The 15,653-nt window shown below is 42.0% G+C and overlaps 2 protein-coding genes across 4 annotated transcripts in view; both read right to left on the bottom strand.

The window, feature by feature from the left end:
• Positions 1-243: 243 nt before the first annotated feature.
• LOC129863468 (ras-related protein Rab-1A-like) lies at positions 244-6,927 on the bottom strand. The gene is made up of 6 exons (XM_055935491.1): positions 6,453-6,927; positions 3,259-3,331; positions 3,032-3,127; positions 2,826-2,921; positions 2,599-2,730; positions 244-1,638 (listed from the first exon to the last, which is right to left on the bottom strand). Exons 1-6 carry the CDS (start codon positions 6,464-6,466, stop codon positions 1,444-1,446), a joined length of 606 nt encoding a protein of 201 aa, XP_055791466.1. The 5' UTR covers positions 6,467-6,927; the 3' UTR covers positions 244-1,443.
• A 1,728-nt stretch (positions 6,928-8,655) lies between these two features.
• Positions 8,656-15,653, bottom strand: part of LOC129863462 (EH domain-binding protein 1-like protein 1) — a 35,942-nt gene continuing 28,944 nt past the window's right edge. For all 3 annotated transcript variants that reach the window (XM_055935482.1, XM_055935483.1, XM_055935485.1), the window contains 11 exons: positions 14,037-14,553; positions 13,704-13,876; positions 13,419-13,467; positions 12,746-13,312; positions 12,542-12,593; positions 12,321-12,382; positions 11,514-11,625; positions 11,258-11,357; positions 11,030-11,103; positions 10,583-10,697; positions 8,656-10,438 (listed from right to left, as the gene is read on the bottom strand). In XM_055935482.1, coding sequence (XP_055791457.1) covers positions 10,351-10,438; positions 10,583-10,697; positions 11,030-11,103; positions 11,258-11,357; positions 11,514-11,625; positions 12,321-12,382; positions 12,542-12,593; positions 12,746-13,312; positions 13,419-13,467; positions 13,704-13,876; positions 14,037-14,553 — 1,909 coding nt within the window. In that variant the 3' untranslated portion in view covers positions 8,656-10,350. The remainder of the gene's footprint in view (positions 10,439-10,582; positions 10,698-11,029; positions 11,104-11,257; positions 11,358-11,513; positions 11,626-12,320; positions 12,383-12,541; positions 12,594-12,745; positions 13,313-13,418; positions 13,468-13,703; positions 13,877-14,036; positions 14,554-15,653) is intronic.

Below are 15,653 nucleotides of genomic sequence, written 5' to 3'. Positions count from 1 at the left end.
GCTGTGCTGAACAATGGGCAGTTCAATACCTCTGTCAAATAAATATATTATGTGTGTATTTGATCTGGATAAGAGCGTCTGCTAGAGCCGCCCCTGGCTAGTACTGTAATAATGAAAGGTATGTTGTCAGACACCAACCAGAGGTTGCCCATATAGTATATTATAGGGAACATGTAAAGCTGTGATGGTACAGCAGCATTCTGAATTGATGTGAGGTCAAATGAAATGCTCAAGTATTGGACATGCCTTAATTCCCTCCTGTTTATAGCCAGCTTCCACTCCAGAAAGAACCAAATGCTGTCAGCTTCTGGTTATGCACTCAATCATTAGGTAACAACAACAACAACATAATTGTTTACACACATTATAGATTAGAAAACAGAGAACCAAAAACAAACAAACATCACAGTAATAAAACCACCATGTAATAATAGTATCATATAGCAATGATTAAATCAGACATTAAAGATGTGGACACCATGATTGCAGGTTTCCATTTACCACGTGGTCCCCAGGTTGCGAAAATTGTTTTACTTCACCATGTCCTCTCCTTTTCCTCAACAGCAGCCATATTTCTACCTATATAGTGTTTGGGTGCACGGGCCCAATGAGGTTTAAATCTGATTTCGGACAGAAAGATGATACAAATTGACCTTGTCCATAAAGATTCTGCCTTATCTGTCACAAAGAGTCTCTTATTTCACATTGTCACCATCAACAGTCAGCAGTGTGACCAGGAACCATGAAGGTCACAAAGGATATTATAAACTGGGTAGTTCAAGCCCTGAATGCTGATTGGCTGACAGCAGTGGTATACCATTGGTATGACAAAACATGTATTTTTACTGCTCTAAATACATTGGTAACCAGTTTATAATAGCAGTAAGTCACCTCTGGGGATTTTGATTTATGGCCAATATACCATGGCTGAGGGCTGTGGCCAGGCACTCGGCGTTGCCTCGTGCTTAGGAACAGCCCTTAGTCGTGGTATATTGGCCATATACCACACCTCAAAAGGCCTTATTACTTAAGTAATAAAGTCAACCATAGTTGAAAGAACATCCATGATTTCTTTCAATCACACTATATTTGTGTGTGTGTTAAAAAAAATGTCTGTGATACATATAATGAGAGACAGAAAGTGCTGGATTAGTTACAATCATCAGTTATGCCATACCACATTTTTTTTTATTAAGATATTTCCACTTCTGTGCATATCGGTGAATAAGAATTAAAAAAGAGTTGAGGGGGGACTATTCCTTCGGCACAAAACTTTCTTACTCACTCAATTATGGGCATTGGTCAAGAGGTAAAAAATGTCAGTCAGTTCTTGAAGATCCCACCACCATATTTTCCTGTTCTGTCAGAAGCATCCCAACTTCAAACCAATACTGTTACTCTACTCATGGGCCTCTGGGGGTGAGAGGAGAGGGCTGGACCGTCCTAACAGCATCCTCCCCCAGACTGCGTCACTGGAGTGCTGTCAATCTTCAGGTTGTGCTTCTCTCCTCCTGCCGTGGCCCCGGGCCCCATGCGCTTCTTAATCTCAGCCGCCATGGTCATGAAGGATTGCTCCACGTTAGTTGCATCCTTCGCACTGGTCTCCAGGAAGGGGATGGATAGGGAGTCAGCAAATTCCTGTTTGAGGAGAGTGAGACGGGTCAATCACCAGTCTGACTGCAGTAGTAGGGTGCTTCCATTGCAAGTAATAGTGTGTCCCAAGGGTTGATAATTGAGCATGTCGACCAGGGCATAAAATGAACACCCGCCAAATGCAGGTAGATTTAGGTATTGGCGGGTAAGAATGTCTATTTCCCCAGCCATGCTGGCGAGTGGTCAATTTGCAGGGTTCTACAATGCGAGCGTTACATTCACAAATAAAAAAGTGTGAAAAGTAAGTATGAAAAATGCAGTAGCTGTTTTCAAAGTATTTCTGTGTTTTGTTTTATAGCTGCTAATCGCACAAAGAAATAAGAATCCTATACCCCTCCTCACGCAGCAACATTGCCTTGCAGGGGAGCTGTGCACACACTGAGTGAAGTGCTGATAGATTCATTTTGAGGCGCTGTGCACAAGCATAAAAGCTGGTCTAATGTACCCTAAAAAATCTACAAAGTGAGACTTAGTCCTAAATCTCGATTGTTTTTCAATGTTAGTTTGAGTCTGCTGCTTCAACTGATAGCGAAGACACGCTGTAGTCAGATCCAAAATCTCAGACACACGACACTACTCATTACCTTTTACCACGGTAATGTCCCGCCCTTAAAGGAGTCTCTGATATTTTGATTTAAAAGACTCACGTCACAAAAAACTAAATGAAATTGAGCAATATACCACATTACTTATTACATTTATGTTTTAGAAACATTACAAAGCATGGTGATCTGTTTTTTGTGTGTTTATGGCCCCCAAACAATTGACTGGTGAAAAAATTTGAGTGGCTGGTATGTTTTTTTCATTTACCTACCACAGTGGCTGGAAGACAAAAAGTACATTTTAGGCCCTGGTGTAAACTACGACAAACTAAGGCTACAGAGTATAATATACCCAAATACTGTGATTAATCTGTATGAGAGTCCATGTTTCCTGAGGACTCACCTTGGCTGTTGTGTAGTCTACTACCTTCTTGGTGGTGAGGTCACACTTGTTACCCACCAGCAGCTTGTTGACATTCTCGCTGGCATAGCGGCCAATCTCCTGCAGCCACTGCTTTATATTGTTGTAAGACTCCTAGAAAGAGAAAATACCTCAGTTATGTGTTGTTAATAAATGCAGGTTGACTCATAGATGTTCATTAATCTTCTTTGTGGAGGGGAGTCACTAACCTGATCTGTTACATCATAGACAATGATGATACCATGGGCTCCTCTGTAATAGCTGGAGGTGATGGTGCGAAACCGCTCCTGACCAGCAGTGTCCCACTAAAGACAATAAAAAAAATATATATGTTAGTTAACGCACTACATGGTTGAAAGCATGAACTGCAATTAAACTTCCCAGGACAGCTGCCAGAGCTGCTGACTCAACTCACAATCTGTAGTTTGATGGTCCTGCCATCCAATTCAATAGTTCGGATTTTGAAGTCCACGCCGATGGTGCTTATGAAACTTTCCGTGTAGGTGTCATCCTGAAATGCACAATAAAAAATAAAAAACATAGCTTTAATCAAGAAATGGACACACAGTATCCATCCAAACGTTGATGTAAAGCTGAAGACTGATCAAAATGCCAGTAACACTGAACACTGATAGTTCTTACCGCAAATCGAAGCAGGAGGCAAGACTTTCCCACCCCTGAATCACCAATCAGAAGCAGCTTGAACAGGTAGTCACTAGGTGGAAACCAGGTTAGGGAACATTAAATAACAGACAAACAAATCTATTCAATCAAGCCCCCAGCATTGACTTTCATCTGGGTCTCTGGGGAGCTAGGCTAAGTTCATATGCAATGCTGTCATTTCCATCTGAAATTAGCTATGTTATTATAGCTACAGTTGCAAGGGTGTGCAAAGAAATGTCAAAGAGGAAAATTATAAACTTGGACGGGTCGAGCCCTGAATGCTGATTGGCTGACAGACCTTATCTAACGGGTGGGCCTAATCCTGAATGCTGGTTGGTTAAAAGAGCATTCCAGCCGGTGTCTATTGCACAAGTTACTACCGGCTAAATCTATGACGTTAAAATGCCTATTTACGCTGTTCCATCTGACTGCACAATCCACTGTCTCATCAGCCCAGGCAGACAAGTCATAAACTTGATCTACACACACTTCTTTTAGACTAACATTTAGTTTTCAACAGCTGAGATTTGTATAAACCTTGCTGTAAGTCTCTCTGACATTTCCAACATTGTTTAAATATTCAAAATCGACCTCCAACTGTCCCACAGTACTGAACCTTTAGGGGTCGGGAGTCGGGACGAGAGAGGCAGGCAGCATTTCTCAGCCAGTCAAAATAATGAATCAGCTGGCATTATGGATATATACAAAGTAATGTCAATTGAAAGAAGGTCAATCGAAACGAAGTGCAGTTAGTTTGCAGTCTTTCTAGCTTCAGTTTGAAGTGATTGTGTTAGCTGTGTTGTTGGCTAGCTCCTCTGAACAACAGTGTTCTGCCGAGAGAGCACGTTTTCTACACCAGGCGAAATTGTGCCTCATTAGCTCATTGTTATAGATGTATCCAAATAAATGTCACTAGAAAACAGCTTAAACAAATGCAGTTACTGTTGTTATTCTGTCTGCACTGTTTGACGTGACTAAGTTAGCAGTAGTTGTCTAGCTAGCAAGGGATAAGAACGTTGCCAGCCAGTACGGCAATAAGTACGGCAATAACATTTAGAATGAACGACTGGGCCTTTCCCACCCCTGAATCACCAATCAGAAGCAGCTTGAACAGGTAGTCATAGCTACAGAACAAAAAGACTGAACGACTGGGTCGCAGGTCTGGCAACCCGAACCAATAGAACGAACGACCAGCCGGCTTGGTAGCAACCCTAGATTTATTTCAGGACTACATCTTGTGGAAGGATGAAATAGTATGAATAAATTCATCAAATGAACATCAATCATTATTTGAATATGTTGGAAACCCCAACAGTGATAATACCCTCGAAGCCGGGGTTTGGAGGATATATTGGTCCCATCACCGGCTTCGAGGGCATTATCAGTTCATTATAAACTGGGTGTTAAGAGCCCTGAATGCTGATTGGCTGACAGCCGTGGTATATCAGACCGTATACCACTGGAATGACAAAACATTTATTTTTACTCTTCTAAACATGTTGATAACCAGTTTATAATAGCAATTTGCCGTGCCTAAGAACAGCCCTTAGCCATGGTATATTGGTCATATACCATACACCCTCGTGTCTTACTGCTTAAGTATACCACGGGTATGACAAAACATATATTTTTACTCCTCTAATTGCGTTGGTAACCTGAGTGGCGCAGCGGTCTAAGGCACTGCATCTCAGTGCAAGAATCTTCACTACAGACCCTGGTTCGATTCCAGGCTGTATCAGATCCAGCCGTGATTGGAAGTCCCATAGGGCGGTGCACAATTGGCCCAGCGCCATCTGTGTTTTGCCTGGGTAAGCAATCATTGTAAATAAGAATTTGTTCTTAACTGCCTTGCCTAGTTGAATAAAGGTTAAATACAAAAAACAGCAATAAGGCACCTCGCAGGTTTGCGATATATGGCCAATATACAACGACGCAACGCGAGTGCCTGGATACCTTACATGCTGACCAGACCGGACACGTCGCATGCAAGCATCACAAAATACATTTTGAAATCCATGTTTTTCAATTATTGCACCCACACTGCTCACGGCCGCCAACGAGTGTCTGCGTTGCCAAGGGCTAAAATAGAAGTCATTCCTATTTCTGACGCAGATCGCGCTGCAAGTCCTGCCTCTCCCATCTCCTCATTGATCTATAGAAGCAGGTACACACATGCCATCTCCTCCTTGGTTATATCCACGTGGGTGATTGAAAGACTAAATGTTTTGCCGGTTGTCGTGGTAATACTATGAAAGTTTAGATGCCAATCACCATATAAGTTCAAAGATGAAAAGCCTGGAAGGAGGAGAGATGACTAGAAACGATTCGGTTGGCCGTTTTGTGTGTGGATTAATTGTCGGAGTAGAGGACCTTGTGCATTTCAGGTAAAATAACAACTCAATGTTTATATCCCAGGGCAAGTTAGCTATCAACAGCAAGCTAGCTAAATAGGACAAATTAGCTAGCAAGTGCAAGTTAACTAGCTAAATTGCCATACATGTTTAATGCTTTTCGACCTGTCCCCAAATGAATGTCATTGCAAAATATATTTATGCACGATAGCGCACGCGCGCAGCCGGTTTGGGTTCCGTGTTAGCCGTGGTTTATTGGCCATATATACACACCACACCTCCTCGGCATTATTGCTTAAATATAGAACGTAGCACGAGACGCATAGTTCATCCAACTAACTAGATCAACAATATTGTACATTGTTTTGTCAGCATAGCTTTTGCTATGATCATGACAACATTGTAAAAAAACAACCCGATATGATGGCAGATGTTCCGCACAAAGAGAGCGAGCTAGTACGTAAACAAAAGATGACGCAGCGTTTTGTGACTTAACGTTAGCAAGCTAACAGTAGCTAGATAGCTAGCTGCATTTGCATTCACTCAGAAAAAATCTCATGTTTTTTTTGTGTGCAGTTAGCTACGGTAACTAGCTATGTATTTAAGGGCTCTTATTTTACTCGTGTATTTCGTTTGCGGTAGACGTGTTTGATGTACTGTAGTGATGTAAATTGTTGATTGTTGATCATTTGTATAACGAATATTTGTGCCTGATATTTGTACTTGGAATAAAAAATACAACAAAATGCTTGTTACATCATCCGGTGTTATTAGATATGGAGCTAGCAAAAACAACATCAAAACATCACCAACTTTACTCACTATTCAGGATTCATGGTGTCCGAAATCTGTGTTTTCTTGGCCCTTGTCTGGGTCACACACTCATCTTCTTGGTAGCTAGCTGCGTTGCTATCGTAGTAGGAAAGAAGACTTGTTGTTGTAGCTAGCTAACGTTATTGTACAGTAAATAGCTTAGCTAACGCTAGTTTGGCAAATGGTTCTGCAATTTCACGAGCCAAAATGTTTTGTATAGCTTGTTGGTTAGGTAAGTAACTTAAGTGTTCGGTGACTAACCAATTTAGCTAGAATTAGTGTTGCTAGGTAAACATAGCTTTGTTTACCTTGTTGTTCTCGCATTACTTGTTGCTTACTCGTCATAATCCCTAGCCTTTTGCGCATGTGTCGGTGAGTGATGACGTTAAATCTTTTTCCTACACAGATTGGAAATGTAGTTCAGCCAAAGCCCTTCTGAACGTTCTTCTGGCCAGCTGCGTCTTTCTTTTCCCCATCGCAGTTAAGCCAAAACCACGCCCCGTTATTCAGAGGGGCGTTCTAAAACGCTTTGAGCGCTCTCCAAGTCCGGAAGTGAATATCACGTAGCGCGAAATTTCAGTCACTGATTAATATTTGCCCATGTTTCAAAATTGAAAAATATAATAACATAATGTCATGGACCGAGCTAGCCACTAACGTTCAAAGACAGATTCAATGTCTGTAGCATAGCGTATTCGACTGAATGATTAGCTAATAAATATTAGAGAAATTATGAATAATAAGCACATGATTTTACCTGATAATAGACTACTAATGATAATATAAATCAACTTCAAATTCCGACCTAGTGATGTTAGGTAGCTTAGGTTAATTTAGCTCACCTTCAATTGAGGGAATTCAGCAGAGTTCTCCGAGACATTTTTACAACTCATTGAAACTCTGAAAATAAATACATGATAATAATAGGCCTGCATTACGGTAGGCAGCTAATTGTTCAATTACACTTTCTATCCTTACCTTGGAAGGTCACTGTCTCTGCGCTGATTGCCTGTGAGTGAGACAACTCAAGCTAGCCAATGGGAGCGTAGTAGAACGTCTCTCTGAATAACGGGGCGTGGTTTTGGCGTAACTGCGTTTTGGAAAAAATACGCGGTTCGCGTCAGCAGGGCTCAACTATGGCCTGTATCAGTACACTGACACAATACACATTTTTTGAAACACCAAAGGAGGCGTATTTATTCATCATGCACAAACGTAATAAATAATAGTTCAAGATCAAGATATTTCGCAACAAAGCATCCTTCACTCATGCTGCCAAACATACCCTCGTAAAACTGACCATCTTACCGATCCTCGACTTCGGTGATGTCATTTACAAAATAGCCTCCAACACCCTACTCAACAAATTGGATGCAGTCTATCACAGTGCCATCCGTTTTGTCACCAAAGCCCCATATACTACCCACCACTGTGACCTGTACGCTCTCGTTGGCTGGCCCTCGCTTCATACTCATCGCAAAACCCACTGTCTCCAGGTCATCTACAAGACCCTGCTAGGTAAAGTCCCGCCTTGTCTCTGCTCGCTGGTCACCATAGCTGCACCCACCCGTAGCACGCGTTCCAACAGGTATATCTCACTTGTCACCCCCAAAGCCAATTCCTCCTTTGGCCGCCTCTCCTTCCAGTTTTCTGCTGCCAATGACTGGAACGAACTACAAACATCTCTGAAACTGGATACACTTATCTCCCTCACTAGCTTTAAGCACCAGCTGTCAGAGCAGCTCACAGATCACTGCACCTGTACATAGCCCATCTATAAATAGCCCAAACAACTACCTCTTCCCCTACTGTATTTATTTATTTATTTTTCTCCTTTGCACCCCAATATTTCTACTTTGCACACTCATCTACTGTCAAATCTACCATTCCAGTGTTTTAATTGCTATATTGTATTTACTTCGCCACCATGGCCTATTTATTGCCTTTACCTCCCTTATCTCACCTCATTTGCTCACATTGTATATAGACTTATTTTTCTACTGTATTATTGACTGTATGTTTGTTTTACTCCATGTGTAACTCTGTGTTGTTATATGTGTCGAACTGCTTTGCTTTATCTTGGCCAGGATGCAGTTGTAAATGAGAACTTGTTCTCAACTTGCCTACCTGGTTAAATAAAGGTAAAATAAAAAAATATAAAATAAAAATACTAGATATATTCAGAACACAATGACATCTATCCACAAAAAAGTGAAGAAGTACCACATAATTTAATATGACAACAAATTAGAGAAAACATATTCAAACAAACTCTTAAAATGTATTATGTATCATTCACGGGTTTAAACAAAACATTGCATATCCTTTCTAAAAAGAGGCTTGGACAAAGTAATATTTTATTGTCACATCATTACATTTTCAGATCTACACCCCCCAAAAATGTCACATGCTTCGTAAAAAAAGAAGAAGTGTTGACTAACAATGAAACGCTTACCTAAGGGCCCTTTCCAACAATGCAGAAGACAAAACAAAAATTGAAATAGTTAAGAAAATAATCAGAATATTAATAACACCATGAATAATAGGAATCATCATCTATGATAATAGCACATAACATCTAACAAGCCATTGGTAAATGTTGACTATTAATACTAGACAATTTGACAGGTCTTTGCTAAAATAAAAAAAACATTGAAAGAACTGCAGTGCCAGGTAATTCATTTAAATTTGATTTAACTAGGCAAGTCTTAAGAAAAAATTCTTATTTACAATGACGGCCTACCCCTGCCAAACCCTAACTCGGACAACACTGGGAAAATTGTGTGCCACCCAATCACAGCCAGGTGTGACACAGCCTGGAATCAAACCAGGGTCTGTAGTGACACCTTTAGCACTGAGATGCAGTGCCTTAGACCGCTGCACCACTTGGGAGACTCAGAATAATAGAAGGATATACAGTATTATATACAGGATGGTATGTATGTTTTCCAAGTAGGACTACTAGCCTCTGTCTACAACTAGTTTCACCTTTATTCACTATTCTCTTTTTCTTTCATTTCTGGTTAGAGCTGACTGTTCATGCCACTTGTAATTTGACACACCTAACCCAAACATTTCTCATGCACATGTTCAATTCATAAATAAAAGAAAGATTGATAAAACACAATTACAAGTCATCACCAGAAGTCATCAAGACGTGATACTCTCATAAACTTGATTCTTTCATCAAACATCTGGGTCCAAAGTAAAACACAGAGCTGATGTTACCAAACCCTCCTGTATACACAGAGGCCTGATGTTACCAAACTCTCCTGTATACACAGAGGCCTGATATGATCAAACCCTCCTGTATACAGAGAGGCCTGATTATTTTGTGTCTAAACACCAGACCGTTCATTTCATAGCCAGTTCCACCAAAGCATTCAGGCAAAGTTCTCTTATATTGTTGATGACATCAGTGAGATGTTTATAGATGTAAAAATAAACACTGATGGCCTATACATCTGAACCTCTTAGCTTCATGGCGGTCTAAAAGTATACAACACATTTGTTTGTACAGTGGGCTTTCTGTCTATTGAATTACAGAGTAAGGCACATTGACAGACTGAATTGGAAAGGTCCTCGTTTCTCAATCAAAAGTACTCCATGGATGGGCGACCTTCCCAGTCTCTTACCTCAAGGTACAGAGGGATTTATTTCTTCAAGTATCTCCAAAAGGGAAGGCACACAGCCCCAGCACCTCCGGGGGTATAATTGTTTATTAACGATCAGTCCCAAAATCCCAGTTAAGGATTTGTTGCTGTGGTGACATGTTTGTCTAGGAGTGTTTCATATTGTAGGTTGCTGAGTGACTGAGAGCTTGGTTTGAAGCAGAGACTGAGGAGGTTTAGTTCTAGATGGGTTGGTATTTAAGGCACTGCGCTATTTGTCATTGTCGTCCCTACTCTCACTGCAGCACACACTTGTCTTTGTTGCTGAAGTTCCTGCGTCTAAGCTCCAGCCCCCGCTCCAAACGCTCATCCTCCTCAACGGCACTGAGGACACACAAACGCACGCATAAACAACCACACAGTACTGCATCGTTTGAAAGGTGTGTAGAATATGTGTGCTTATGTGTGTGCATGCTTAGTGTGTCACACTGCATAAGCATGGCTGTATAACAGATGGGCTAGACTCACCCTCTCTCCTTGGCGTCCAAGTCCCTGACCAGCTCGTCCCGCTGGTTGACCAGAGAGACCAGTTCCTGCAGTAGAAGCTCCTCCCGGTGCTGCTGGGCCTTAGTCTTCTGCCACTCTGAAGAGAGGTGGGATGAGGCAAGATAGAAAAGTTGTGGTCATACGCACGTCCTTAAACAATTTAGTATTATAACAGAAAAGCTCACACAATGAATATGACAACGTTTCAAACCACAAGGATCTTCTTCAGGTCAGATCTGGATCAAAACATTGTCAATAAAGGTGGTAATTTGGAGCATATTCAGTGTGTGGGCCTTTCTGTTGTTTTCAGGGATGAGAGACGATATCATAGTAATTATATATACACACACAACTGCTATAGGTCTACAGTCGTCTCACTGGTTGTGTTCAATGTAAACAAGGTTGTGTTTATGCATTGGACTCACTAACCTTCATTGGCCATCATGGCTCTAAGTTCTCTATTCAGTAGTTCAAATCGTTTCTCCAAGTCCTGCTCCTCCTGCCTGTTAAATACAATACATTCAATTAGCTGCCGTCTGCTGGGCACACACACAGAACATAAAATAGCGCATTTCAGTTCAAACCATTTCCTAGTAATATAATCATGTTACGTGTTCTTAAGAATAATAGATGTGTGAGTGGTGTGTTATGTCTTACAGCAGCTCCAGATTATCCTGTCTCCTGATCAGGGCGTTCTTCTTGTTGACCAGAGTGAACCACTCCTGGATCAGTTTCTCTTCCTCGTCACGGTCGCTACCTGGAGCAAGGACACAACACATGGCACCTCAGAGGTACGATCCTGTTATATCTACTGAGAAAAGTAACAACAGGAATCTGTGGCCTTTGATAAGCACACGTAAAGGTAGGCCTGACACTTCCTGTTAAGTTTACAGCCACTTGTTCTGTTTCTCACTTGATTCCATCAGTCTTCTGAGTCTCCTCTCCACGATGCCTGCTCGGTTGTCGATGTGCTTCTGTTCAGTCTCCAGGGCTTGCAGCTCACTCAGCACATACTGACTGGTGTCCTGAAGACGCTGACCATGAAGATACAGCGACACACATTGCCAAAACGGACATGCAAGGACAGACACACAGATGAACATAGACGACAAAGAGAAAACGGTCAGGAGATTAGAGGGAGAAACAGGAATAAAGACTAAGAGAAATCCATGTTGACTCCAATGCTTCCCACAGTGTCAAATTGGCTCCATGTCCAGGGTGGTGGACCATTCTTGATACACATGGGAAACAGTTGAGTGTGAAAAACCCAGCAGCGTTGCAGTTCTTGACACACTCAAACCGGTGCGCTTGGCACCTACTACCATACCCTGTTCAAAGACACTTAAATATTTTGTCTTGCCCATTCACCATCTGAATGGCACACATAAACAATCCATTTCTCAATTGTCTCAAGGCTTAAAAATCCTTCTTTAACCTGTCTCCTCCCCTTCATTGATTGAAGTTGATTTAACAAGTGACATTAATAAGGGATCATAGCTTTCACCTGGATTCATCTGGTCAGTCTACATCATGGAAAGAGCAGGTGTTCATAATGTTTTCTAGACTCAGTGTATATAAAACACAGCAAATCACATTTTTGACTGTACTGGGCCTTTAAGCTAAACAGAGAGAGAGAAGGTGGCCTAAACCAAAAGAGAAAAACAAATATAAACAGTCAAGTGGATAATAATGTGATGTCAAGGAAAATGTTTGAACTGACCAGAGTAGCCTCCTCCTGGCTTGGGACACTGGACTCCTGGACTTGTGCTGGGCTCCTTGACTCTACACACAGACCAAACAGCGAGACTGCATATTAGTATATTTACAACAACAATAGAAAAAACTCAGAGAATGCAGCCTTTCATATCATGCTTTACACATTGTCCTTTTCTGTTGTCTGCTCATTCAGTTCAGGTAAAAATCTCCCGGTAAACCTCCTACCGGATTCTGAGGAGACATTCTTCACTTCTCTGTCTGATACACTTTCAGCTGACTGGACAGGAGACACAAACACAATAGACATGATAGGTAAAGAGAAACATGGCCTGGTTTAAATAGCAAAATATTAGCACATTAATAGAACATCAATCTCTGTTCAAATACAAGAAAACAGTTTTAAAAGCTGGGAAAGTATTCAGCATGTACCTCTGTGCTCCTAGATGTGCTACTCTGCTGCTCCACCACATCCCCTTCATCCATGGACTCACTCTTCAGCCGCAAGCGTCTTTTCTTCACCAGGTCGGCGTCTCTTACGTGACCAAATCCTGATTTGGCTGCAGAGGTGTGTGACCTGGGTGGAGGAACGGGGGTCTGTGTCTCTCCCGTTCCCCCATCCAAATCACCAGCTCCGCTTCCCTTCTCTTCCACTTTTGTCACCCGTTTAGTCCGGGGGGGTGGCACTAGGCTCCCATTGGGCTTAGAGGCCTGTTCTGTAGCACTGTCCTCCAGGGAGATGCTACCTTCCTGTAACTTGCGGGCACAGAAGCGAGCAGCAGCATCCACATCCGAACCCTCACTGGGCTCAGTCACTGCATAGCTGGACTGGCTGCTGTTGTGCTCTATCTGAAGGACACTCAGCTCCTGCCCCGTAAAGTGGGTGCGGATCTGACTCAGGTAAGTCATGACGATCAGGCGGTCTGGCACAGAGAGCAGCACCATGTCTGAGGGCTCCAGCAGTCGGGAGATGCCCAGCGCAGCGAAGCCATCAAAGGCCTGTGGGAGAGAGAATAGGTAGGACAAAAAACAACGACTTCTGTGTTCCTTATAGACATTATGTATAATTATGTAAATATGTCATCGATAAGCTTGACGTTTTCACCTTCTTGTTGTTTAAGTTGATATCGTTGGGTTCCAGTGCCTCAAAAGCTCTAAGAAAAACACCAGTAGTTAATAGAAGGACTGAGAGGACATTTTCTACTATTTTGTGAGAACTTCTACCCTATTTCCTGTAAGGAGATGGAATAATTCTACCTCTCCTACATTCAGCTGTATGGGTGGGTTTAAAGTACATGCGTGGACTACTAATAAAGTTGCTAGACTTTTCACATTCAGACTAGGATCGAATATTGTGGGTGATTTATCTGATTAGTGATTAAGAGCTTACATCTTGTCAGGATAGAAGTGGTGTAGGATGGAACAGAAAGCCAGACCATTGCGCCAAGAGGTGTTAAAATTAGTGACCTTCACTCCCGTATAACCCTTTGTAACCTCCTGGCACCACTCCAGTAAAGACTTGCTGGAGGACACAAGACCAGGACTGGGCAGAGGACCAGGCATCTGAGCAGGGTGTGAAGGAGAGAAAAGAGAGAGGAACAGAGGGAGAGAGACCTGTTATAGATGACATTCTCATTAACATAGTCAATGTTCAGCTGTGTTTTAAATATAATGAAGTGTTTATATTCACTTGTAAAAAAATAAATTTGAAATTCAAATGTACCTCCTGGCAGAAAAAGAACACATCCTTCCCATGGGCTTCGTCCCTGTCCGCAGTGGGAGTGGAGGCCTCTGGGGCAACTTCCTGGAAGATCACAGGAAAGGGAAGGGGTTTCTTCTTGCTGCGTCGAGGAGGAACAACCGCATCTGATGCTTGACCATAAGGGACCTCCTTATCTGCTGGGGTCTGTCCATTGGACTGTGGCTCTTCACTGCCTGAGGTACCCTGGATGTTACCCTGGATGTTACCCTGGGTGTTACCCTGGGTGTTACCCTGGATGTTACCCTGGATGTTACCCTGGATGTTACCCTGGATGTTACCCTGGATGGTACCCTGGATGTTACCCTGGATGGTACCCTGGATGTTACCCTGGATGTTACCCTGGATGTTACCCTGGATGTTACCCTGGATGTTGCCCTGGGTTGTGGTGTCTGGTGAGGATGGCTGAGAAGCTTTCTTAGAGCATCTTGTTGGGACAGCCAGGCCACTGGACTTTCCCCCCCCCTCAGCCGTCTCAGATCTATAGAGACAGAAATAGGAGAAATAAGACGATGGGACAGCAAAGTCAAGTTTCAGTTATACACTCCAAAATTATTGGGAAAGACAAACATTTTTTGTTGTTGTTTTGGCTCTGTACTTCAGCAGTACGGATTTGAAATAACGCACAAATATCATACCCCCCCAAAAATGCTAACCTCCCCTGTTATTGGTAATGGTGAGAGGTTAACATGTCTTGGGGGTATGACATTTGTGCGTCTATAACTTTCTCACTCATCCTTATTCACAATTCATTCAGGATTATCCATAATCATGGTAGCATCCACACGAATGTAGTGTTCAGAAGCATATTCTATTCTTATCTACAATAAAAGTGACTCCAAAAGGACACAATACATTATTTACCATTTATTTCTATTGGGCACAAAATAATCTGAAACACATCCAAAACAAACAGCAAATGCATCCAACTCATTTGTAGAGTCACAAGCTTTATGTAGTCATTGCGGGCTATGAATATGGGACCAAATACTTAACTTTTTACTACTTTAATACACATACGTGAATTTGTACCAATACTGTCCAAAAAGTGCTTTAATTTCTAAACGGTTCACCCGATATGGATGAAAAACCCCTGACAGTCTGCACAGTCATTGTATAATGTCCAATGTAAAGTGCTGGTGCACAGAGCAAAAACAACAACAACATTGTAACTGTCCCAATATTTTTGGAGCTTACTGAATATCCTGCAAAACAAACAAAAACTGTTTAAAGTTAAGCACGGATTCATGTGAATATTATTTAACTGTGCAAGTAGTTACAAGAGCCAGATTACATGATCTGATTAACTTCATATTGTTCTGCCAACTTACTGTTTATTCACTATGTATTTACAGTGCAAAGAGTGGTATCCTGTTCTATCTCAAGGCCCTTCTCTTCCTCCTCAACCCCTGATTCAGTCACATTCTTATGGGAGACTGTCTCCGCTAATTCAGTCAATAACAAGCACTCCTCTTGGGCAGTGACACAGAGAAAGGTAGAGAGCAGGCCATTGTCTATTTCAAGTCCTCTGTCAACAGGTACCCCATCTGTCCCTGTTTCTGTCCTCGGTATACTTTCCTC

This window comes from Salvelinus fontinalis, chromosome 10 (assembly GCF_029448725.1).
Source record: "Salvelinus fontinalis isolate EN_2023a chromosome 10, ASM2944872v1, whole genome shotgun sequence".
NCBI classification, from domain to species: domain Eukaryota; kingdom Metazoa; phylum Chordata; class Actinopteri; order Salmoniformes; family Salmonidae; genus Salvelinus; species Salvelinus fontinalis.
This window is presented reverse-complemented; position numbering and strand designations above follow the sequence as displayed.

Coding starts and splice junctions, on each gene's coding strand:
- LOC129863468 (XM_055935491.1), bottom strand. Junction 3,128..3,258: donor GCCTCCTGCTTCGATTTGCG/GTAAGAACTATC, acceptor TGTGCATTTCAG/GATGACACCTACACGGAAAG. Junction 2,731..2,825: donor TCTATGATGTAACAGATCAG/GTTAGTGACTCC, acceptor TTCTCTTTCTAG/GAGTCTTACAACAATATAAA.